The 26,680-nt window shown below is 35.5% G+C and overlaps 2 protein-coding genes across 3 annotated transcripts in view; one reads left to right on the top strand and one right to left on the bottom strand.

The window, feature by feature from the left end:
* Window positions 1-629: 629 nt before the first annotated feature.
* On the bottom strand, window positions 630-8,138 carry LOC145679748 (uncharacterized). Its single transcript, XM_081750306.1, has 4 exons — window positions 7,729-8,138; window positions 4,965-5,142; window positions 3,630-3,726; window positions 630-748 (listed from the first exon to the last, which is right to left on the bottom strand). The coding sequence occupies exons 1-4, from the start codon at window positions 8,050-8,052 to the stop codon at window positions 685-687; spliced, it is 663 nt and encodes a 220-aa protein (XP_081606432.1). The 5' UTR covers window positions 8,053-8,138; the 3' UTR covers window positions 630-684.
* An 8,227-nt stretch (window positions 8,139-16,365) lies between these two features.
* Window positions 16,366-26,680, top strand: part of LOC145676334 (F-box and leucine-rich repeat protein 13-like) — a 50,905-nt gene continuing 40,590 nt past the window's right edge. Inside the window, exon 1 of one of the 2 annotated variants that reach the window (XM_081747185.1) lies at window positions 16,366-16,652. The gene's annotated coding sequence lies outside the window, so the exon portion shown is untranslated. The remainder of the gene's footprint in view (window positions 16,653-26,680) is intronic. The other variant, XM_081747178.1, reaches the window with a different exon arrangement.

Below are 26,680 nucleotides of genomic sequence, written 5' to 3'. Positions count from 1 at the left end.
TTAACCACAGTTTGATGTTGAAGTTGAGCGTCCCGTTTCAGCACGAAGCTTTATATGAGACACTGACCTGTAGAATCCGCAGTAATGCGTTCAGTGTTTGTAAGGTCTTCCACTGAGAATCAACCACGACCCTAGGCGCAGCAAAGACGTACACCACTAGACAAACGTCAAGGGCTAAGCAAACTTTTAAATTATCAGATTTCAGGAAAGAAATATAAATTAAATCCTAGAACCACTGCTACAGGGTGCGAAATACTGAGGATGGCCATTTCCACACTTCAAAATTTTGGAAGAAAATTCATCCTCAATAATTTACTGGCGAGATATGGTGACACTGTCAGAAGTATACAAACTATTTACAGTAAATCTGTGCAGTTAGTGGACAACCTAGTGGTTAAGCATTATCCCTAACCTTACATAGTTCAATAATTTTGGATGTTCAATATATGAAATCTTCATTTCAAAATTTTCCAGTGCATTTTTTTTTTTTACTTATTTATCTACTCCTCTCTCTCCCGATCATAACTGTTATTATTTCGCATCCTGCTGCTACATAATTGAAATAAATTATCCCTACATTCTACGCAATAACTGATATAAGGTTTCATGAAAACAATCAGCTTGTATTACAATGTTATTTATTGAACTTATTTACATTTTTTGTATTATTTCTAACTTATTTCCTTAATTGGTTTCCTCAACTTCAACGGTGTCACCTTCCACTACAGGTTTTGGATTTCTTCGTTCTCTGCAAAATAACGATCATAAATACGTACTGAAAAACATGTAATTGATTGCACAGTTAAAAGAAAACATTCATATTGTTTACCTTATAAATACGCTTTCATTAAAATATATTATTATTCTTTGAAGTAAGTGCCACACAAGGCAACAGAGTCTGGCACTCGTTTCTCAGATCTGGTGATCCATGGCTTGGAAGCACTCCAAATATGATCTCTATAGCATTACGGTAGAATTTTTATAGTGAATTATTATTCTCTAATCGAGCTCACCTATTCAAATGTTAGATTTGCAGTGTGACACTTCTTATTCAAAGTGTCTTGACTGTCAAATACAATATAATTCATCTTCCCATACTGAAAATTAATAAAGTAATTTTAAACACTACTATACACAAACATTACGCAAACACTATTTCGGTTCAGCGGAATCCCTTATATTCTACATTTTGCGTTTTACAGTTTTATTCGATTAAATTTTGACGATCACTCATAAGAAACACTTGAAAGGAAAGAATCGCGTTTGTTACAATTACAACATACTCTCCCATAGTCTGATATTTAGTCGTCTCGGGATCGCACGGATATGTCTGGGTCATACAGGGTCAGGGATCTGACTACTTCGTGATCACGAGTCACGAAGTATGTGACCCGTTTCATCACTGGTACCACTGCATGGTATTTATTCACTTTACCTATTTCAATATTCTAGTGCCAGTAAATTTTCAGTAGAAGTTTTTTCCTAGTTGAAAACGTGCATTGTTCTGTGAGAGCATCAATTGAGATAAATCCAGAAAATGTCATATTGACTCACTCGGTACTGTTGTATAAGTACGGCGTTACGAAAAACAAACGAAGTTATCACTGATATAAGAAATCATTGAGGGATGGAAGAACAAATATTTACTTATTTCTTTAATTTTCTCTCCATGCCTTGTATGAAATGCAATCTGATCTCACGATTCACAGGAAAGATAGGCCATAAGTGTGTGAACCTATATACCTTGTATTCTTCACGGAGCAACACAAATGATAGATGATGACCTACAAGGCGTTATCCTGCGTAATGTACAACAGAACGCATGGGAAAGTGTAGTTCGCAATTTACAGGAAAAGCGTAAGAATTTACTAAAATAGGTACCGTGTACACGGACAACTTCGTACCATTTTGCAACGAGTTTGGAACATACCTTAGAGGTTCAATGAAATATTTCTCTTTAAAAATATAAAAAAAGAAGTTACTGGTGACTAATACGTAAGGAGGTGTTGAGCAACAATTCTCTGGATTTATTTGTGACAGTAAAACAAACGGATTTCAATCCTGAGCCTTACAGCGGAGGAATACATCTTTGCAACGTTTCATTCTTTCAAAACACAAGAATCACTGATAGGAAGACATGCATATTGCCTTCATCATACGTATCAAATGAAGAAGGGATGACTCATTACCGTAACTGTAACACTAAGTTTATTTGACCCATATTCATGGAACGTCGTGTCGGAATCATTAGCGTCGTTTCACAATTCATTATAGAGAAGTAATAAATACTCCTGCGACCTATCGACCTAGTTCTTTATATCCCATCTTTGAAAGCAGAAACATTTCTCAGTGTACATGGCACAAAGCAGGCAAATCACTTCATTTACTTCAATCCAGTCAAATTCTGAATGCATTTTAAGACCTATGTCTCCCTATTTATTTTCCTGGTAATTTGTTGTTGAGTGTTTACGCATACGCATACTTTGGCGTGCTCCATCCTATTGAAATCTTTTTGTCTTTGGGGAAAAAACTACTCTTACTTTTTTTAAAATTTATTTTTATTACTGCCACTGCTGAATGAAGTCTTTATCTTGTGGATAAAACATTAACCTTGTTTCTTGTTCAATTTTGGTGTTGATTACTTCTTTTTCATACTGAATGAAGTCTTATCTTCCGGGAAACTCGGGAATGTCTTTGTAAGTGAGAAATGTGTATTTACTATTATTTTGCCTTTTAACAAAATTTTCTAACTGCTGAAGTCTTTATCTTCTAGGAAAAAAAACTGTTTCTTGATTAGTTTTAATGTTATTTTACTTCTTTTCTATCTCCTGAATGAAACCTTGTCTTTTGAGAAGGAAAAAAACTGCAATACCATTCTGTATCTTAATTAATTATAGTGCTTTATTGCTTGTTTCTATACTAAACGAAATAATCTTATCGTCTGAAAGATTCTGCAATTGCATATTTCTCTATTACAATGGCATTGCAGAGTTTTCCAGAATGTAAGATGGTTTCATTTAGTATAGAAAAGAAGTAATTAACTCTAATCAATCAAGAAAGAGGGTGGTATTGTAGTTTTTCTCTTAAGAGATGAGTTCGTTCAGTAGATAGAAAAGATGTAAAATAACACTAAAATTAGTCAAGACAAAAAGAGGTTAGTTGCTTTCTGTTTTTCATGCAGCAGGTAGGAAATGTTTTTAGAAGGCAAACATAACAGAAAGTGCCTATCTCTCTATTACTGTGACATCGCAGTTTTCAAAAAATGAAATTTTCTTCAGTATTAACCAACACCAAAATTAATCAAGGAATAAACGTTAGTCTTAAAAAATTCATCAGCAGATAGGAGTAATCAAAAAATAAAATTAAACTAACAGAGGTACTTTCTTCCAGAAGACAAGAAAGTAAAAATGTAAACAGTAATGAATCTCGATTTTAGTTAAAATTTCCACCCTCCGAGGAAAGTAACAGGCAAGTTGCTAAATTATAAGGGATAATAAAATAATAAGTACATACAAGGTAAACATTTTATCTCATTTCACTAAGTTGCAGATCCCTAGCTTATTTAGTGATGGTAAGAACTTTCCGATCTCTCTTGTGATTGTAAGGAAAATAGGTAAAACTATACTTACGTACGCAGTAGTCTAGGCTTCGCCTGCTGCAGCCAAAGACCCAATACTTCCTTCACCGTTTCTTCTGTTGCGTCGGTGTACATCTTACGAACAGCAGCTGAAAAGAAAGATAGAATTTCAAGCAAATAGTAGCGATTTTTATTCTTTTTTTTTTTTAAAAAAAGTCATTTGAAATAAATTTCCCTCTTAAATAGCTTTACGGAATTATGGTATGGTTTGTAAACGTGGATACCTAGAGCTGAAACTAATTCCTATATTATTTTTCAAGTCACTTAAGCTAGGCCCCTATTTTGTGATTTTTATGTAAGGGTACTATAGAAAGTTATCTTTCACCACACTTTTGGTATATTATATAATGGAAAAGTTACATTTTTCTATACAAGTGTAACAAGACTTTCTTCCGGTGCCCTTAGTGGTGATATGGTTTTGAGTCAACGTTTCAAGTCACCTTAAATAACACTACAAAAAAAAAAACATTAGGTTTTGGCTAACTTCGTTGTCACGAAAAATTGAAAGACGAAGACGACAGAAAGACGAAAGTTTGACTATTCGCCGTCTTGAAAGCCTTCAACTTTTCTCTTTTTATACTGTAATTATGGTAACTTCGAAAGCTATATTCTTCTAGTGTTTTATCTGCGTTCTAGTGTTAGACAAAGAGCTCTGAAATTTTGCACCTTTAAAATATCGACAGGGGACACAGTTTGGCATACTATGTAATACTACCAGACTAATAGTGTTGCCAACCCAACAAAGTTATATTCTTTCAAAGTTACATTCGTGTGGTAGACAGTATCAAATTTACAGGTATACACGAAAAGTCTGGTGCAAAATTATACTTCACATAGTGATTCCTACACTGTACTTCAATTTAAATTCGTTGACACTATTCACTTTATTTAGCCCTGGAATCATTCCTACCTTGGAATTTTATTTGGTTTTAGGTTTTCCACACTTTACAAATTGTTTTTGAATGCTTTTTCAAGCAAAGATTTGTTTAAATGTGTACTTTGCCAGTAAAGCTTTGTTTACAACATAGAGTGTTGGATTAGTTATTGAATTTCCTATATATTCTACACAGATTTTATATTCACCCAGTAAGGGTGAACACATTTACATATTATACTACTTGACAGTAAAAGCATCCTAAAATACTCAAAGCATACTTTATTCATGAAGAATTACTTCTGATTGCTTGGGACATACTAATTGGAGAACACACGTCCAGTACGAGAGAAGGAAGACTTAGTAATTAGCAAACTGGAATTTTGTATGGTTACTAGCATAAATAAATAAATGAAATTAAATATTTCAGTACAACTTTTCAAATCAACTTACTGTGGATCTTTTTTACACATTTGGGTGGACCCAAAGGTGTGCTTTTTTGCTTCATGATCCTTGGTTTCCTGCCAGAGTAGGAGAATTCCCTTGCGAGCTTGTCGCACAAAATTCTTCTTATTGCATTGTGAGCGAAACCTTTTAAATCCTTACCACCAATTGACAGTAATACTTTTACCTGAAAAAAGGGAAATTATTTAGATCTAATGCATGCTGAAATCGAAAAGAAAAACAATATATATAAGGGTCCGTATTGTTGATTTTCTACCAGTGGAAAAAAAATAACGAAGCATGAATGAAACTAGATTAATTTTTAAATACCGTAATGTGAAGTGTAAAAAAATAGGGCGTGGAGTTCTGAGTTTCATGGAAGGCCGTATCAAATGGGCTACGTGACTAACAAAAACTGTTTGCCTGGGATTTATTTGGTAACTTTCAGCTTTATATCGGAATTGCGGTTATTTAAAAGGACCATTGTCCAAGTAGTGTCAGAAAATAGCTAAATGACGCACAGAAACTAGCTAAAAATGGTTCAACTTACCTTAAATTATAGGTAACAGAATTTAGGAACAAAGAAAGTAAAAATTTGGTACTTTTTGTCTACTAGTTTACAAAGATGTTCTAATATTATTTATCTTTTGATATCCTCAAATCAAACAGTTTCACAATATAATTTGTTCCTTCATTGACTAGAAGTAATAAAATCTCTTTAATTATTTTCAACTTCAAATGCTGGGTATGTCTTGATGTAACACTATTGATCTATCGAAAAAATATATACATACACATGCACGCATCTTAACAAGAAAAACCCAACCCAAACTAAAAATACACTAGAAACTAATCAAACAACTGACTATGGAGGAACCAGATTCAGGAATCCCAATTTACCGTGACGGATAGGTGAGACTGATAAAAGATATCTAATCTACTGTGACAATGTAAGTGCTGTTGTAAACAGAAGAATTAGAAAAATACCAAGATAAACTACTTTTTTTTATGTTTTTCATATGTTCTAAAAAAATTGACTGCAAAAGATTTAATTGCCACCTAAATGACTATATTAGCAAGTATGAATGGCAAGTTGACCAAAAGTCAGCGGCGGCTGGTACTATATGTTGCATGGTTGTGCAACCGGATATTTTTTTAATACTAAAACTATTTTTAAGTATTAATGTAGTGTATCAGTAAAAAATAAATCTCTGCTCTTGAGCGCAAAAACAGTATTGATGCATTTCTGAAAAAAGTAAATTAAAAAACGGAAAGAAAGAGAGAGATTTACATTTCCGGTGGCAGCGAACGTTGCCACTGGAAGCAGTAATATCGAGCATATGGCAGCAAGCTCCTATCTGTTAACATGGGGAAGTGGATTTATTCTTGCATCGCTCCTATCTTCCCGTATAGCTTTCTTGCGGTTGCCTTTCTTCCGCAACTGGTCAGCTTCTGGAATAGTTACAAATTCCTCCGCTTAGCAGCGCTTGACTCAATTCATAGGGTGAGGGAGATACAGACGCTTGGAAAAAAGAAGTTATTCACAAAACAAACTCGCGAAGAACAAATATAAGTCTGGTGGTAGCAGGGACGAATCCAAGCTGAAAGTTTGGGGGGCGGTCGTTTGAAGTCAATAGATTTTATTTAACATTTATAATACAAAAGTGAAAATTCTTGGGATAAGATTTATTTAAAAAAAAAACCTATTCTGGGGGGGGGGGGGATCGACCGAGTCTCGAAGAAGAAAATGTCTTACTACTGGTCTAATTCCTAGCTCTGTGTCTTTCGTGCACATGATTCTGTGTTCGATTTGCGGCGGAGAGCATAAATTAATATCAAATCATTCACTTCCAATACTCATCTGTCTTCTTTAGCCTAATTTGCTGGAATGTTAAACTATTTTTTTTTTCCATTTTCGAAGGAAAACATCTTAGATTTCATGCTTCTTTACAGACAAAAGTACGTGGTTTCTGAAAATGGACTTTTTTTACCGTATATTTATACAAAGAAATGCTAACAAAATGCATATTGTCGGAGGAGAGAGGTGTTTCTGGACCCTAAAGAAAATAAAGCGGAAAATATTTGCGGTAGCGATGCTTTCTATTCAGAGAAACTTGGCGAGCAGCATTTCAGATTTCAATAAAGTCATAGAAAATTTGAAGCTCAAAAGATCGAAGAAAGACCTTCCATTCTAAAATAATGCATAGGTTATATAATTAAATAATTTTGTTTAACTGCGTGCATGCAATTTTCTTGCTTTTTTTTCTTCTTTTCGGATTAACGCCATCATTCATGGCTTACAGCACATACTATATATTCGATTTATCTCGTGTTCAATAACATGAGTGTAGAGGTTTTGTATATAAATAGTGTATAAACGTACATTGATAGTGGTTGTTTGAAAAAAAAAGGAAATAGCTCATATATTAAATCAGTATTAGAGAAACAATTTAATCAATAATATATAAATAGAGCTTAAAAGATTTTCCTCTTCATATTTCCTGAATATTTTTGGGGGGGAGGGGAACACTTGCGCGTACCTACATACCTTTGATATTGCAACATTGCAACCGGTGCTTGTACAGACTACGAGCCGCTACTGCCAAAATTATAGTCCATAGCTAATGCACATGATAATGGCTAAATTGGCCAAAATGGAGTTGATGCTAACATTTAGTCAAAAAAGAGATGTTCCAAAAAGACGTAAATTAAAAGATATAACAAAGATTTGAAACCTGCTTCATAACTTGTACAGTTTTGATAGAACACTTACATATTTCTTTCCGAAGTTAGGATCTTCAAGCTTTCTCTCAAATGTTTGAAAATCATCCAGCGTTCGCAGAGGCAGAAGGCCAAGAAGTTCGGATTCTTCGTTTATGGACTCTGCTTTCACACTCACATCATTACTTAGAAGTGTGTCGACTTTCTTCTTGACGGAAGATACTCTTTCACTAAGGTCAGCTAAAGTAGATTGCATTTGGCCAAATACCATTCTGATATCTGCAATAAATTTTAGGAAATATTGTTTTGAAGGTGTTAATATAACTAGAAAATATACTATTTCACAAATCATTGAAACAATAAAATGTACATTCATGTCCAAAATGATTGTCGCATATCTATAACTGTCTTCTTGTAAGAATATAATTTGATAATGATTTTACAGGATACTTTTAATACCGATACTATGTGTATAACCGAGAAATGTATATTTGTAGAAAATTTTATAGGGCAAGAATTATAAGCACGTAAATTAGAATGAGTAAAACAAATGGGCAAGAAAGTTTTATTTTCGCTTTATTATTCTTATTTACTCCTCTTTTGACATGAAATTTGCCACATACATGTCTTTGCCGATTATGCACATACCAACATTATAAGAAATACCGGGCGAATTCGTTATCAAATTTTATTCGTAAAACAACATATTTATAGACATGCGACAATAATTTTGGACATGAGTGTACGTTTGTGGTGGACAAACACCGTGTGCGTAGGTTTTCTCAGGGTTCTATCGTTCCCCTCCACTTTCTTCACTCCATCATTTAATTCATTCTCATTATCACCGTCTCCTTTAGGCTGCCCCGCATAACCATGGGACAAAACTCAAAGATTTTATTTTAATATGATTTCGCTGTTCATTTAATCAGAAATCTGTGGGGGGGGAAGTGGGGAACAATTAGGAAGACGTATGTAGAAGACCACTACGTTGGAGAATTATGACCAGGTCCTTAGAGTATGACGTCATTCATCAGCACTGCGGAAGGAAAGGGTTGATTGCTCAGAGGTAGAACGTAGCCTTTGGTGCGACGGATCTTTGGTTCAATCTCCGGCCTCATGAGTTTATGATGGTTTTCGTGAGGGTTTTCCCGTTCTCATGCCACTAATTCCTTCATAATCATTCACTATCATTAGTCATCCGTGTATCTTAACATTAACCCTAGGAAGACTAAACTATAATTGGTCACGTGCAAGACTAAGGGGGGCAATTTTGCTCGCGGTTGTAAATTCCAATTTTAACCCTACTAATATATTTTAAAGTTATTTAATGGCTGCTACTAATAAATGTGAGTTGTAAAATTATTTTAAGACTTGTGAAATTTTATTTTAATAGGAAATATTACAAATATAAGTCCCAGTACAGACTACTACCGCATTTGGTTAGCAGACATGAAGTAGCTTTAAATACATTAGCCTGTGTAGACAAGTTACTATACTAAACCTGAGAGTATTAAGTTTGCTCAATGTATAAAAGTAGATTATGTTAATTTAGTCATCCATTCAAAGAATAGATAAGTTTACAATGATCCTTTTAAAGTAAAACTGTACTTCTCTTAACACTTCTAAGTTGCTAAAAAAGATGTATTTAGTCACCTGCGCTATTTAAAAAAAAAAAAAAAAACTACCACAATAATGTGCTTTCTAATAAAACTAAATTTAAGTTTAGATTACAGAAGAAAATACAAAAAATTTCAAACGTTGTAAAATTCATTTGTTTGGGCAAAGAGAAAAAGAAAGTGCGGGTAAATTTGACCAACCTTCGTCTTTCTATGGTTAAGGACATAACAGCGGGGTTATGAAGAACGGGACCTACAGCTTAAAGTGAGATCCGAACCACTACTCAGTTTGCACTCGAGAGATATTGTTCTTCATTTGAACTCGAAACCAGAATCCCTTGATAACAAAGGTGATAAATCCACAGACTCATCATCCACGGAGGTCAACTGATAGAAATACGTTGCAGTGATCTTGCATACTTGTGAATATTTTAGGAGCCACTTAAGAACCAAAAGGGAAAGAACTGCAAAGTGGAATCACTCTACAGTTATACACATTAAATCAATGGACAATTTTAAAAGACTACATAGTACAGAAGATCTAATTTAGTCAAAGTCAGAAATATAGGCTTAATTTAATTTGCTAATCAATACCAGAAGTGACTAATAGTTCTGGACCATTCATACTATCTTTCTAAATAAAATCTTTATTATTATTATTATTATTATTATTAACAAACCAGTCAAACCTAACAGAAATCTCTGTTTCGTCGATCTACTTTCCAATGTTATAAATTTAGACACTTGATCAGCTTCTGTGGAAAAGTTTTGTTGACCGTCCGCTAGTGTGACAGACACTAGAGGCAGTTCAGCGGGAACTCCAAACTTGATAAAATAAAATCACAATTAAAGAGACAAGTTAAACAAGTATTTTTCACGAATCCCACCCCCACTCAACTTGTGGACGATCATGCCTCCGACAAGGAAAATTCAAGCTTAACCAATGCTGAAGGAGTAGACTGCTGAATAATTTATGATGTACTGGTAAATCGTTTGTAGAACTAGTTGACCTATGACCTCTAGTTTGAGCGGGTTGAGGTCATTTCTCGAGGTTGTGACCTTGTTCAATCGAATCATCAGCCTCAAATTACCTTTACTCTTTAAAAAAGGGGGCGCAACGGTTACTCTATTTTAATCTAAGGTAAATCTATTTAACTAAAAGAAATCTGGTTTAAAGCAAAAATTCCGGTTTAAGTGAAAAAAAATTTAAAAAAAGAACACGGTTTTCGCCAATCCTGAAAAATAGCATTATTTCTTTATTACATCTGTTCAGATTGCAAATATTTTTCTGAGATTTTAGATTCAGACTTCAGCTGGTAGAAAAAAAGTAAACAAAACCACTAACCTCAATCAAGAGACAGAACTTACTGTTTTTAGAGGATAAAAAGATTAAAATGTAAGCAACGAAAAACCTAGTTTTCCTCAAACTTACACCCTCGACTTCTTATCTTACAAACCTCAAACTAATATGCCAACTTATTTTCGCGTAATAATCCATTTTGAGTTATTGTTAATATCTAATAAGTAATTTTTCGAAATTCATCGTTCTTTTACCCTAAACCCAAAAGTCCATACCTGATCGAACCTTTCCTTGCACTTATTGTAAAGCGATGAAATGAGTGATATCATTTAATGTAAGATTGATGAAGTATACCTTAGAATAAGTAATTGTTACCAAATAAAGTCGGACATAAGTATTTATATTCTTCATTTGAACTATTTCAATTTTGCCACCAACCTCCGAATAAATATGGAAGAACCTAAGGAACGAAAATAGACATGATGCATTCTAAAATGAGTGAAATGTCCAGGCTTGCTGTATTTAAATATAATCCGTACCGATTCTTGGGGAAGCCACATCAGTTAAAATTTGTAGTGTATCGGTGAAAGCTAAAACAAGCAAGCTTAGGCAATGTATTAATTCAAAGCAGTTTACTCCTCGATTGTAGAGATAAAACGTAATTTTCATTACTTTAGCAGACGGCTCTCCAAATTTATATCGAGTTTGTTGATTTTTTCACTAGATTTCACTACTTTACAAACGCTTTACGAACCACAGCTGAGCGAGCGGAGGGGATTAGAAGCCCCGTAGGACTCATTTTTTCCTTATCTTTTAAGTTACACACGATTGGCATTGCAGCCATTGTAGGCGGTCATTTTCCAAAACTTAACATACAAATACTGGCATTTCGTTCCTTGCTTGTATTCAACCGCCTTCCGCCCTGGCAAATAGCTCCACCATAATATACTTACTTTCCCATGTATACTAATTTGCACATAGAATTTATTGAGTTTAAAACACTTACATTATCATTTAACTACCTTCACTATTAATATGGGGTTAACTTTAGCAGATGGCTCTACCTAATTAAATAACTTATTATAATGTGTTTAGACTTAATAAATCGTATCTGGTATATAGAATCCTACAAAATGGGAAATTAAGTATGTTCTGGTGGATCTAATTGACAAGGCGGTAGGCAGATGAATGCAAGCAAGGAATGAGATGGCAGTAAGTACATATGAAGCTTTGGAAAATGACCGTCTGCAATGGTTGCAATGCCAAACGTGTGTAACTTAAAAAGTAGGAAAAAAACGAGCCGTGCGGGGCTTCTATTCCCCTTCGCTCGCTCAGCATGCTACGTAATGTGTTATGTAACGGCATATTTTTGGAACTGGGGGGGGGGCAATATTTTGCTTAAATCTTGTACTTTCTTGCTATACATTCTGTACTTTTTTGGTTTAGGTAGGTTAAGTTAGTTTGGGTTAGTTTAGCTTAGGCTGGGTTAAGATACTTGGGCATTACTCGAGCAGACGGTTCTACCAAATGTTCACACATTGCATTTTCCGGTTTCTTTTTGTAGAATATCCACTAAATGAGGAGCTATTGAATAAATCACGAAGCAACTTGTGCTAGGTGGCCACAAAAAAAAGCACGAATGTCATTAACCGAGTCAGGGCAGGAGCGCAGCAGGGGGTCCCGAGGGGAGCGAGGGGCTGCGTCCGTAGAGAGCAGGCATGTCAGCGACGGAGGATATGCACATAAACGAGGAAAGTGAAAAAATACATAAAATATCCGCAATAATTTTTACATGGTGATTTTACCTGAATTCGTACTTTCTTCCTATACTTTCTGTGTTTTTGATGATTTAGGTAAGGTTTGGTTAGTTTTGTTAGTAATTACAGTTACGTAACACCAACTCATTTCTCCTGTAAACACGGTGATTTTACCTGATTTTGGCCAACAAGTTCCAAAATTATCTATATGTAACAGTATTATCCTAATTCTAGTGAAAAATGACCACAAAATCGATATAAATATGGTAGAGCCGTCTGTTAAAGTAATGCCTTAACATGTTATCAAGTATTCCACCTATAAATTTTTAATATGGTAAAGCCGTCTGCCGAAGTTAACCCTCTACTTTTTGTACTGATGTTCAGGGGCGCCCGAAAAATTTTTTCTAGGGAGGAGCCCATCTCCATGGATGCTATATTTGCTATATTACGTATACATTTTTGTAAGCCAGAAGGGGGCCTGGGTCCTACCCTGCCCTCCCCTTCGGTCGCCCATGCTGATGTTAATTGTCAAGAGCCATCACTGACATTAAAGAATCCAATGGCTAAAAATTGTATAAATTATACGGATGAATACATACTTAAAAAAAAGGATAAGCATAAAATTCCATCCATATTTCGAAAGTAATGAAGTAACACTAGTGTATAAAATCCTAAAAGCGCTCAGCGCGCCAGTTTAAAACAAAAATCACCTTTTTATTTTGTAACTAAAACTAAATTAGGGCTTACTATTTCATTTTATACACAGAGCTTACCTTTGTTTACCTTTTGGAAGAAATCACGCGCCAAATATCTAAGACTACTCACCAATCCTACAGATGGCTCCATTTTCTAAACAATCGACAAACGTCAAGCGTTTTGAATCAAGCTTGAAATAGGCTTAGTAGAAAGTTGATAAATTCAAGCTTCTCTTCAAGTTAAAAACAAGCTAAAATAAACGTTGATTGTCGCTTGTCGCATTCAAGCTTCTTTTCAAGTTAAAAACAAGCTAAAATAAACGTTGATTGTCGCTTGTCGCATCAACTGTACATTGCTAAGCCAAAATCAAGGGAAAGCGACCCTTGATTTAAGCTTACATGCTATCTGGGTATTGGAAACCGATTACCAGGGGCAGGACTTCGGGCAAAAACCAATTGTCCGTCTGTCATTAATGCCATATTATTGCCGTACATGGGTGGCCCGATGTCAACAAATGAGCAATTAGAGGGAGAATGGCGTTCCGTTGTGTTCAGCGATGAAAGCCGATTCTGTTTGTATTCAAATGATGGTAGACTGTGAGTGTGACATCGACCGGGAGAGCATCTACTTCCACAGTGCGTTCGTGACAGACGCAGTGGTCCCACTTGTGATGTAGTGTGGGATGCAATAAGCTACAACTCCCGTTTGTTTTTAGACGTTGTGTATAGAACATTGACAAGTTTCTCTTACATGAAAATGTGGTGAAACATGTACTACTACCTTTCTTGAGACAGGAAGGTCATGTACTATTGGAGCAAGATAATGCACGGCCGCATACCACCGTGCAACAAATCGTGCTCTGCAAGGTGTGACACGACTTCCTTGACTAGCACGCTTCATGGAGGCTATACATAGTGTGGGGTGGCAGTGTAATGGTATAAGTGTCCATCCCAAACAACTGCGGATATGGAGCTCCTTTTGTAATCATTTCATACCCTTATTATGAATTCCCTATAGAATAAGTGTGGTTCAGATTGGAAAATAATTTCATGGTGTTGCAATTTTAACTTCGGAAAATTATAGGATAGCATACAATCATTACCGAAGAACATCAGTTTGCATACATATAAGCAATCCGCACGAAATGATTTGGGCATGCGCCAGGGTAATAAGTACCCATAATAGTTTAGGGAATCATTTAAAGCAAGACAATTGAAATATTTTTTTTTGACGTACTATTCTTAGGCCGCGCCTCCATTGCATCCGAATGCGACTGCGAACGCGAATGCGAATGCGAACTGCGAATTCATGTGCCTCTACTACATCCGAAGTTTTGTGAATGCGAATCAAGTTGTAATATCTCTTTCAAACCTTCAATGTGAAATATTTTTGCTTGAAAATTCATATCTTAAAGTTTTCAGAGCAATAATAATAATAATAATAATAATAATAATAATAATAATAATAATAATAATAATAATAATAATACTGTATTAATTTCCTTTGTGTGCAAAATAGAGTGAATGTCGCAAATGTCGCTCCTGTTATTATTATGCTTCTGTGGTAACCGCTATGTTCACTTTAAAATAAATAAACTAAATAAAATTTGAGATTGCAAAATCAACCAACTTTCTAAGAAAATTTTCTCCATGAGTAAAAAACCCGTTTTTGCTATTTCAAACATATTAGTCAATAATTATATGTATTCGTAAAATCATTATTTGAGGAACAAAGAGGAAATATAAATTGAATAAAAAGTTGCGGTTCGTGTATTAATTAGACTTTCATATTTTAAAGAGAAAACAAATAAAATTATAAATATCTTCCACTCCAAGTTCTTTACTTACATCTACCCATAATTTGTTCACGACGTGTCGTTTGTGGTAATCTGGATGACCTTGGATCCACAATGGAACTTTATAAAAAACACAATTTATTAAAACATCAACATATATTTCCATTATTATTTTCATTTTTATCTCCGCACCTCGCACCATCGACTACTTTCACGCAAAAAGAACTTTCTTCTCTCACGTAGCGCTCAATTTCTCTGCAGACGACGCTCCATTCGCATCAATTCGGACGAACAATCCCAGCATGTTGGGATCGTTCGCATTCGTGAGTCGAGGCACTCCAATTCATTTACACGTGCTGGGAAATTCGCATTCGCATTCGCATTCGCAATCGCATTCGGATGCAATGGAGGCGCGGTCTTATTCTACACCGAAAGAAGTCCATAACTCATGGATTGAAGTATGGTTCACTCAAGGATGTTTTAAAATAGTTTTATAACATCCTTGAGTTCAGTAAAATAGGATATGACATAAGAAGAAATAGATTTGATCCTTGAAATTTGCATTTCATGCTGTAATTTTGTCAATGTACAGGGTCTTTCCAAGTACTTTTTTGGTGCAGTTATATGGATCCAGAAAAATTTGAGCGTCTTTAATTTATCCATTTTATGTCGAGAAGAGAACTCAACCAACCCTTGCGGGGCTTCTAACCCGTTCCTACTACTACTACTCAGTGATGTGCCGTAAACTATAATTTTACGTCTACACGATTGTCTACTGTAATCTATACGTAATCTACATTACACCTTTTCCCGTGTAGACTATGTAGACAACCATTATCAAATGTAAGGAAGAATTTCGTTGCTCGTTTGTTCATATTTCTTCATTCAGTTGTTTTGCTCCGGTGCAGCGAAAGATTATGGAAACGACTAACATAAAAAAGTAGAGGAAATTATCTAATCTGTATGTTTACTCTGCTCTGCACATACCACTTCCTTACATTTTCCACTTCGAGCACTGCTTTTATAATGAAACTTACAAAACTAATTCTCACCTGTGTGCTTTCAGTCTTGAAGCTGCTGTATTTGCCAATTTGTTCTTGCATATTTTACAAAATGCGTAATATTTTTCATTTTCCTTCATCAAGACGAAACTAAGCATTCGCAAGTTACTATTCGCTGGTCTAGGCATTTTATTTTGTACGCAATTTCGCAAGGTAACGACAAAATAAAGCTCTTTTATTGTCCACGACGCCATATTAAATTACGTGTTGTTGACATATTCTACATAGTCTACGTTGTTTACATTGTCTACGCATTGTTGACACGTAAACGTAAACTATCGTTTTTTACGCGTAGACGCACATCTCTGCTACTACTACTCTTACCGTTACTACTACTTATACTATGGATCTGTATAACAAAACTGCACATCTTTTTAATATTTTAAATTCTTTGTTTGATTTAATGATTTTTTTACTTTATTAAGAATAATTTACTTTAGTGTCTAGAATAACTTTTCATAGTAATACATGAAACATTATCATAAAATTAGCAGAACTAATGTAGATTATCTTTCAATGAGTGGCCGATGACTTGCAAGAAGTGAAAATTTACATTGTGGAATCTAAGTGGTCGAGCACCAGTGCAAGGAATTCAAGACAAGGCCATAATGTAAACAAAGAACTGTGGTGCAAGTGTAGTATAAAATTATAAGCAAAAACAGTAATTGCAACATGTTCATCGAGAATAGTTAGTGAAATATTGGACAAACTCTGCATATTTACGCGGATCACATATAATTTCGTGGAAAAGGTAATTTGAGTAACATAAGATAAATGTATTGAAAAACTATGTAGACTTTAGTAAACAAATGTTTTTAAAGCCCAGGCGGAAGTGTTTACCGACTATGTTTCCTTTTAATTTTATCCACTATAGCTATTATCGTAAGATCTAGACGTATACTTAAGATTTTTAAGAAAACATGCAAAATAATAAATAAATAAAAGTGAATTGACAAACATTTTAACTTTGGTATGGTATAAATAATGTTGGGAATTTGCTTGAATACATTCTCATCACCGTGTATTTTTTAGATTAAACAATTATTTTTAGAGTTTCTGATGCTAACATTTATTTGCTGTATATAAAGGGATTCATTCTTTAATATATTATAAGTGCATAGATATTATAAGTGCATATTCTCTAGGTATGAAAAGCAGCTATCGGCTGACCTTGAGTCAACCAGGAAAAAGGTTTAGCTGTCAGTAAACAAAGGCATTTCGTATGGATGCATTGTGTATGTCACTGCTATTATGATGTTGCAACAATAATCAGAGTTTGATTTACTACTATTTAAATTTTGATTGTTGTCTCAACGTCTGCTAAGATAGGCTGTTATAAGGGTTTTCTGAATGGAGGGGCAAACAATCCACGTTTTTTTTTTTTAAAAAAAAAAGTAAAATGGAGATTTGAGGAAAGGGGCTGTTAGAAGGTGAATAAAGCCAACTCTAATATATGTGGGGACAGAGCACAGTATGAAAGTTAAAGGAATCTATGAGTCTATCACTCACTTATCTCTATTGTGCATGACATTCAAAAATTAAAAAAAAAAAGAAAGAAAAAATGATATTAATAAATCCACACATTTTTTTTCTCTATGTCCATATGCAACATCTATTTTACAAAAAGAATATGGAGCCCTATACGTCAGTAACAGAGCCCACACGTGTGATACATGGGGTCCCTGGTTTGATCCCAGCTCGCGTGCATTATGGTGGTGGTGGACAAATATCGTGTTCATTGATTTTCTCGGGGTTCTATTCTTTCCCATTTTCTTCATTCCATTTCTTTTATTATCATCACCCCTCTCTCTCTTATCGTTGGAACACAATCATCGGAAAAGGTGGGATCTGAACGACTACTCGGGGTTTTATCTTGAGACGTACGTACAGAAGAATTTGAAAAAAATGAAATGAAATCTTTGAGTTTTACGTCCCACGGTTATGCCGGTTAGGCTAAAGGAGACGGTGATGATGAGTAATGAATGAAATGGTGGAATGATGAAAGTGGGAGGAAACGGGAGAACCCCGAGAAAACCCACGCACACGGTGTTTGTCCACCACAAAGTTCACTTGGCGGGGGCTGGGATCGAACCCGGGACCCCTAGCACCAGAGGTGAGCACTCTACTACTGAGCCACCGCGGCCCAGAAGAATTTGAATACTAGGGTGGGCCGAATTTCAACCTTTTTTGAAAATCGATTCGGCGAAGCGGTTAAAGGGTGTCTTTTAGTGGGCAAAGTGTGCCAGATTTTTTTTCAGAATTTTTAGTCAACGTCTTCACGTGCCGCATCTAGGTTTTATGGAAAATGTATGCAACCCGCAGTACACTGTACAATATTTCACGTTTTTGGCTGTGTAAAACGCATATATTCTCGGTTTTTTTTTTTTTTTTTTTAAAGATTCAGCTGTAGGGGCAGCTTGAACTATACCTAATTCATCTTCCCAAAGCTCACTTAATTCTTCGCAGTGCAGTTCTTCGCTTAAATTGGCCAAATTTCAACGCTTAAGGCAAGAAGATTGAGTTTTTTTATTTGTATATACAAAAAATTGATTTATTTTGTTTAGCCTAAGAGTAGAGTTTATTTACTTATTTATTTATGTATTTATTTATCTTTTGCTGTAATGCAATTCATTATCAACATTCTCGATCATTTATTCTTTGTCAAAAATAACCCAGAACTCACCACGAGGAGGTGACTACTTCGAGTTCCGCCCTGTCTAATTTTCTACCATGGCCTTACTTCCTTTCGTCCTCACTTACTTGCTTTACTTTTCTAGATGGCATAGTCTTTTACTCGATCCGAGTGTTGGCATTTCTTTGCTAGAAATCAAGGCACAACGTATGAATCCGTTGCGACTTGCCGGTCCACACACGGATTGAGAAGCTTGCGTCACCAAACCCACCATTCGCTCTACTGCTTGGTTATGGCATGGAAACGCAGTTATTTTTTCTTGCAGTTTCACTATTCGCTAGTGAAACAATTCAAGGTACAGGAGACATTTAAACGGAGCGCAAGAACCTTGTTATTGAAAAAAATAAGATTAGAATGGAAAAGAGAAAATTGAGCGCAGCTGTTCAACCAGCTGAGCTGTATGCAAGTAACGACATAGCCGGAAAATCTGTTAGAAGAGTCTTCTTCGATGGAAGAAAAGACCAGACCCTAATGCAAGCGGAAAAAGGAAAACATTGGTATTGACGGCAGATCGAAGAAGAACACTTAACAATACTGGAAGAACCAGGTTCAACATATTTGGGCAACGTCGTGTCGAAGTCTGGTAGTGGAGAGGACATCGCCGCGTTGGTGTACGAATTTCAGGTTGAAAACGGAACTGATCTGTTAACGGTGGTAGCAGCTGGCTGTGACGGTACACCAATCAACACGGGAAGATTTTAAGGAGTTCTACATTGTTAAAAAAAAAAAAAAAAAAAAAAAAAAAAAACTAAATCGAGAACTTCAATGGACCGTTTGCCTTCTTTACGGAAATGAACTACCGCTGCGTTATTTAATAAGACTCTCGACGGGGAAGCATCAGGTCCAAATACACTTTCGGGACCCATCCGAAGAAAGCCCAACAAGCGCGAGGAAGCGCTCTGGTAAAATACCAAGCAATAAATCTTGACTGGTTGGATGAATTTGCAAAAGTTGAAGACCTCAGTACAGACCAACAATATTTACTAGCAATCTGCAGAACAATTCACTCAGGATACTGTTCTTCAAACTTGGCGAACAAGAAACCCGGTCCAGTCACGTTGGCTCAACAAGGCATGTCGCTTTCTTCGTTTGTACATTAGTACAGCGAGACCTTGCGAGGCATTCATGTGTCTTGTACAATACATCGTCATGGTGTATCCCCGGGTCTGGTTTACCATCCAGCAAAAGCCATCGTGTTGTGAAGGACCGTGGCATTTATATAATTTGGAACAGCTAGCCCAGTTTCTACCCACGGAAACTAAGCTGAAAGTATTCTTTGTATTTTCCAATAATTCGCAGTTCTTAAAAATAAATTTTGACGCGGACGATTACTACGACATGGTGGAGTGGATAATCTTGTCCCAAGCAGAACTACCTCTCACCAATGTTACGACCAATAATTTTTAGCTTGCTTTACTGGTCGACAGAATATAATAACAGCAATAATAAGAATAATTATTATTCCAAAGTAGAAATAAATAATTAAGAAAAATATTAAATAATTATGAATAGAAAAAGAATGGAAATTATATAACTTGATGTTAAAAAAAACTGATTTTCACTATTCACTATTTTAAAAGAAATCTACTGTACTGACATTAAGCAAAATCTCGACCAGGATCTTGTCCTAAGCAACGATCCCATCAGTGAAATTAAATCTTTACTCCTTTCTCATCTAAAAAAAGCTTGTATTGTAGGTTAGTAATTAAATTGAAATAAAAAAAATTACCTGTTCAATATGTTTATTGCTTCAGAAATAACAAAGAAACATCCATAATCGCATATACATGACAGTTGCCTAGACAGTAAGTTTAGCCTCAATGAAGGAGCTCGTATCTTCATATTTCCGTTGCTTAAACATAATACATATAAAGTTACATTGTTATTCATCAACATGTTTCTAATAACTGTTACATATTTCAGTTTGGATCGTTCTATTAAAATTTATTCATCAGTTATATAAGTGGCGCTTGCTAACAAACAGGGATATTCTACATCAAGGTTGTCTTCCAGTGTCCTAAAAGAAATGATTAGCTTAAATGTCATCTTACGCTATCCTTACTTGTTCTGACGAATATTACAAAATTTATATCAGCCATGCCATCACACGCACATTAAATGACATATATTATTACTAATAATAATAAATTAATTATCTTGAGTTAAGAAGGAGCAGAGCAATGGATTTATGACATTGGCGATACAATACACCAGTATTTCCAGCTCTATTTACTTCTCCAAATAAATATTACATAGCATGAAAATCCTATAATTATTCAATAATTAAAAAAATAATGAGGAATGATATATTTACATGCAAAAACACAAAGTGTGTCCCAGAAAAAATGTAACGATTAAAACATTCATGGGTAGAAAAACAAAAAAATTGTTAATTCTGTGAGATGTTCTGTACATAGTTGGGGTGTGTATGTTCGTTTCTACCACCAAAGAACACTAATCAATATGTCCAGGAAAAAAAAAAAAAAATAGTTTTGCTTTAATACGCGACATAAGGCGATTTACAGTGTTTTTGTCCAATTTATCACTAGCACATTTCCACTGCCGTTTGAAGTCTTGCACGTTCTTCGCTGCTACGTTGCTCTCCTTCAACTTTCTTTTCATTGCTTCCCAATATTTTTCAGTGGCGCGAAGTTCAGGGCAGTTTGGTGGATTGGCAGCTTTCGGCGCAACGTTCACATTATTGTGTTCATACCATACTAAAGCCCTGCGACTGTAATGAGGAGTAGCCAAATCGGGCCAGAAAATAGTATTAGCATTATGTTGCCTAATAAACGGCAAAAGCCGGTTTTCTAAACATTCTGATATGTAAATATCCTGATTAATTGTCCCTGAAGTGATGAATGCCTCACTTCTCTTTCCATAGGAACAAATTGCTTGCCATATCAAGAACTTTAGTGAAAATTTTGCGTGCGTTTGGTTCTCACGTCTGTAGAAACATCCATTCGACTCTTTGCCACATAGTATTTTGGTCCTGACAGTTGTTGACTGTCGGCTAGAATAAGTTCCGTCATCCATAATGAGATACCCTCGAAAATTGACGCGGTGGCTGAGTGGTAGAGCGTTCACCTCTGGTGCTTGGGGTCCCGGGTTCGATCCCAGACCCCGCCAAGTGAACTTTGTGGTGGACAAACACCGTGTGCGTGGGTTTTCTCGGGGTTCTCCCGTTTCCTCCCACTTTCTTCATTCCACCATTTCATTCCTTACTCATCATCACCGTCTCCTTTAGCCTAACCGGCATAACCGTGGGACGTAAAACTCAAAGTTTTCATTTCATTTCATTTCCTCGAAAATTGCGAAACATATTCCCATACAGTTTTCGTGAATGCATTTTTGCAATATTTTGTTTCTCGCTTCTGTCCGGCACTTTCTCAGTTCAAAACGACTTTAAACCTTGCTGTTTTTTAATCCTCTGCACAGTTGACTTGTTGTATTATACCTTTCAACCATTCTGCATACAGACGTGGCTGGATTTCTTCGATATGCACTCATAATTTTTCGCACTAATGCACTGTCACTTACACCAGCTTTCCTTCCACTGCCTTTCTTCCTGTCACGCTTTAATGCATCCTTGAAACGAAGAATAATAATGTCCCTTATGGTTTTCCTATTCAATTTAAGTTCTTTTGCTATGGATGCATATGACCGTTCAGGATTTTCTTCATATTTGTAAATCACTTGTTTACGTGTCTGTAGTTGTTTTGATGCCATCTTGTACGACTGTTTGACAACACCACACGCCTACTAGCTACAGCACTACTCAGAACTGCAAGCTTCACGTACACAATGAAATGAGTCCCGTTCTACTTGTTATTTACGAGAACTTATTTTAACAAGTTGTTGCATTTTTTTCTGGGACACACTTTATATGGAATATGAAGCATTAGCTTGAACTTAAAAATAAAATCATTCATTACTGCATTATACTAAGAGCTGATTATAGATAAATCTTGATTTCCAACATGGCACAACTAACCAGACAATATAATTGCAACGATATTATCTGTATTTCTTAGCTTGGGTCGTTTCTAAATATTGCATGAGCTGTATGGTAGCAATATAGAGGTTTTCTGAGGCAGGCAACTGTGAATGGCTGGTATCGTCGAAGCTCATTTCGTACGTGAGTATTCGTTAATTACAAAATTTAATAATCAATCAAAGAATTTAGAATATTATGAAAATAAAAAATTTGTATTTGTCACGTGATTACAGCTATAAGACGTTCCCACTATGAACCTGAAGTGCATGATGCTACCGGTAATTAGCTACTAATCATAATCATCATCGTCACTATTCAAATGCACACGAAAAAAAATTTAAAACTTATGGAAATTTCTTTATCAAGGATTAGTTTTATTTTTCACTGCTGCTAGTGCCACCACTGAGAACTAGACAGAAAACTTCGTATTTAAAACTATTGCAAAATTTATTGTATTAATCAGTCATCGTGGGATTCCCACTGCATCTATCCGAACTCCTGTGAAGTAAATAATTGATTAGGGATTTCCTTATAATACAGCTTTACCAACCATCACTGTTCGAGTCCCAAATAAACTTCCTCGTTGTGCCTCCAGTATATTCCCATGACTGATAGAAATTATCTGACGGTGTCAGAACACCACGTTACACTATTACAAACGAATCATCATCTTGCTATAAAGCCCATAATCCACACTTAAATTCACGTACGAAGTCCCACTCAGGTTACTTCATTGCTTCTATTGTCATTATCAAAATTTCCAATCAATAATTTTACCGATTATGTTTTATTCAAAATTATTTTCATACGTCACACCTAACAACTAATGCCGAGCTATCAACAAACTAGAATTTTCATCTCTGTAAGAGCATTATTCCCTTGAATCATATTTAACATTCAAACTTTACTCCCGCAATTCCTAAATAAATATTGATACTAAATTATTTCATCCCAAAATGTATAAAATATCTATTTTATACAACACTATTTCTTTGCTTCCTCTTTGAATTTCGCTCGTCAGTTGTTTTGTTGCTATTAATTTCAGCTGCCCATACTTATAAACGGCAAGCACCGATTAAAAGAAGCAATTATAGCCATCAACGTTCATGCACTGTTCGACACCATTTGCAATATGAATAGTTTAATATTCGTAATAATTAATTTCTTTGTGTGGAAAATAGAATAAGTTTAAAATATAAATAATTACATATAATCAGAATGCAGTATACTGATAAAGAAATTTTAGCATGCACATTTGTTACTGTAGCTAAATTCTGATTAAAATTATATAAATACTGGAACTTGAAAAGATGTTTAGTCAAGTGTAGTCCTTGATAAGCGATATATATATAATTTAAATTTACCTTTAATTTCTCTTATTTATAAATCAAATTGTTTGGTGATTACCCGGTACAGCTTTAGAATACGGTTTGTACAGTATAGAATAATAATAAATTCTGGTAACATATCCAGATAAAGGCAAATATTTTTTTTTTTTATATCGTGGAATACTAACAAAAAAATGTAACTAAGAATCAATGTCATGGATTCAGAATGATCCGTTACACCAAAATGCTCTCCGACGACGAAATTGAAGAAAATATTTAGTCAGCTGCAATGTTCGGAGAAGAAATAACTACGTTACCGTGCCATATCCAAGCAGTGGAGCGAATGGTGGGTTTGGCGATGCAAGCTTCTCAATCCGTGTGTGGGCCGGCAGGTTGTGATAGATTCATACGCCGTGCCTTGTTTTCTAGAAAGGGGATGCCAACATTCGGACGGAAATAATACTATGCCATCTAGAAAAGTAAAGCAAGTAAGTGAGGACGCAAACAAGTAAGACCATGGCAGAAAATTACACAGAGCGGAAGGGCGTAACTAAAGGTGGGTGGAACTCGAGGTGCAGCCACCTCCTTGTGATGAGTTCTGGATTATTTCGGACAAACAATAAAGAATCGTGAATGTTGATAATGAATTGCATTAGAGGAAAAGATAAATAAATAAGTAAATGAACTCTTCTCTTAGCCTAAACAAAAATAAATATTTTTTCTTGTACATACAAATAAAAAGAAACAAACGCAACCTTCTTGCCTTAAGCGTTGAAATTTGGCCAATTTAAGCGAAGAACTGCACTGCGGAGAATTAAGTGAGCTTTTGGGAGGTGAATTAGGTATAGTTCAAGTTGCCCCTAAAGCTGAATCTAAAAAAACGAGAATATATGCGTTTTACACAGCCAAAAACGTGAAATATTGTACCGTGTACTGCGGATTGCATACTTTTCCATAAAACCTCGATGCGGCACATGAAGGCGTTGACTAAAAATTCCAAAAAAATCTGGCACACTTTGCCCACTAAAAGACACCCTTTAACCGCTTCGCCGAATCGATTTTCGAAAAAAAAAAAGTATAAATTTGGCCCACCCTATTGAACACCCAAGTCCTAAATCAATGATTAGGATTAGAAATTAAATTTCTGGACTTTCGGCATCTATGACTATGTTGGCCCATCATGTATGAGGGAGGACAACCCTTGGCGATCACACTGCTCAGGGAATTAGAAAGGAATAAAAAGTAGGTAAGCGGCCTGGGACCATTATGTTAGGTTCATCTCGGCATTTGCCTAATGTGAACGAAGAAACCTACACTCAGGATGTGTGGGCTGAAAAAGTTGTTATTCATTTTCGACCAAGTGTCCCTGCGAAGACTCCCTGGGCAGTGGGAGGAGGCATAAAGGAACATGAAATTAATTTATTCATTAACATAATTCAAGTTACAGCTTGAAGCCATTTGATAGTGAGGAAGTTAAAAATGAAACCTGCAATGGCAGTTTTGGAAGAAAGTCTGCCAGGGTCTGCAGGGTCGTAGGCGGAAATTTGTTTCGCAAGGGAGTGTCCAAATTCAATATGAGGATAAATTATTAGGATTTTTTAGAATTTGTAAAATCATCCCTTAAAATTAGAATAAATTTACAGAAAAGTCGGCATGCGGAACGGAGCACAGTGGGTTTGACATGTATGAAGATCATAGCGTAGCTCAGTTCTCACTTAACATTTGTATTATTTGTTTTTGGTTTTTACTGCCGTGATTTTGTACAGTTTTAAAATTGAAATGGACTGAGGGAGGCAGCGTAAGATTTGAATACCCATTGCGAGATCTTGAGTAGGTGAGGAAAGCAACCATTTGAGTGATTAAGAAGATATTATAAGGCGCTTTTTGTTTGTTTTCTATTTTGCGTATGTTGTTAAATCTAGCGTATCATTTCGGTTACATCAAACAACATTTCACATTTATATCTCTTCTAATCACTCATCATTCTTTATAAACTTTTACAAGAAGATTCCCACTACCAACAATAATACAATACTTTTAACGCGGGAATGTTGGTCAATACGTGGTCCATTTTAAATTTTGTGTTTCAGCTTTACATCCAGTCTGTTCTTTTGATAGATGACCTTGATTCGTGATGCTAATAGTGGCAAATTTATCGTCTTCGAATATTCACCTTACATCCATTTCGGCATTGGAATAATGATGCATTTCCCAAAGTCCGTTGGAATCTTTTGTGTGTACTTGATTTAGTAAGTAATTTATACGATCCTTTGCTTTCATTCCTGGTCCTTTTAGTCTTTCTGAATAACTGTATTTTAATAATACGGATGTAATAAAGAAAGCGTTTTAACACAGTTTGATAAAATAATACGATGACTACTGAACTTTCTGCGAGAGTCGCTCCTGCTCTCTTCATCAGCCACATTTCAAAAGATGAGCGCAGGTTTCAAAGAACTTTTTTTCCTTCTCTAACGCTGCACTGTGTCGTACAGTTAAAATATTTACCAGATGCTTCACCGAATATAACAAACTATACTTAACGGGATAAATATTGCAAATTGTTTCAGCATTCTCCCGTTCATCTATAATCAGGGTTTGAAAAAACCCGGGTATTTTTGAAAAAACCCAACCCACCTTGGCCCATGTGGGTTTTTTCGAAATATTTCAATCTCTTTGGGGTAAAAATGTTAAAATATGAACAAAAACACCAGAGGTGCAAAAAGTGCAGCCAAGTTCGTCAGCTTCAAAAAGTGTTGAGATGA

This window comes from Thermobia domestica, chromosome 2 (genome assembly GCF_964235325.1).
Source record: "Thermobia domestica chromosome 2, izTheDome1.hap1.1, whole genome shotgun sequence".
NCBI classification, from domain to species: Eukaryota; Metazoa; Arthropoda; class Insecta; order Zygentoma; family Lepismatidae; genus Thermobia; species Thermobia domestica.
This window is presented reverse-complemented; position numbering and strand designations above follow the sequence as displayed.

Coding starts and splice junctions, on each gene's coding strand:
- LOC145679748 (XM_081750306.1), bottom strand. CDS start 8,052: ATGAATGTACATTTTATTGTTTCAATGATTTGTGAAATAGTATATTTT. Junction 5,143..7,728: donor CTAACTTCGGAAAGAAATAT/GTAAGTGTTCTA, acceptor CCCTTTTTTCAG/GTAAAAGTATTACTGTCAAT. Junction 3,727..4,964: donor ATGTGTAAAAAAGATCCACA/GTAAGTTGATTT, acceptor CTTTCTTTTCAG/CTGCTGTTCGTAAGATGTAC.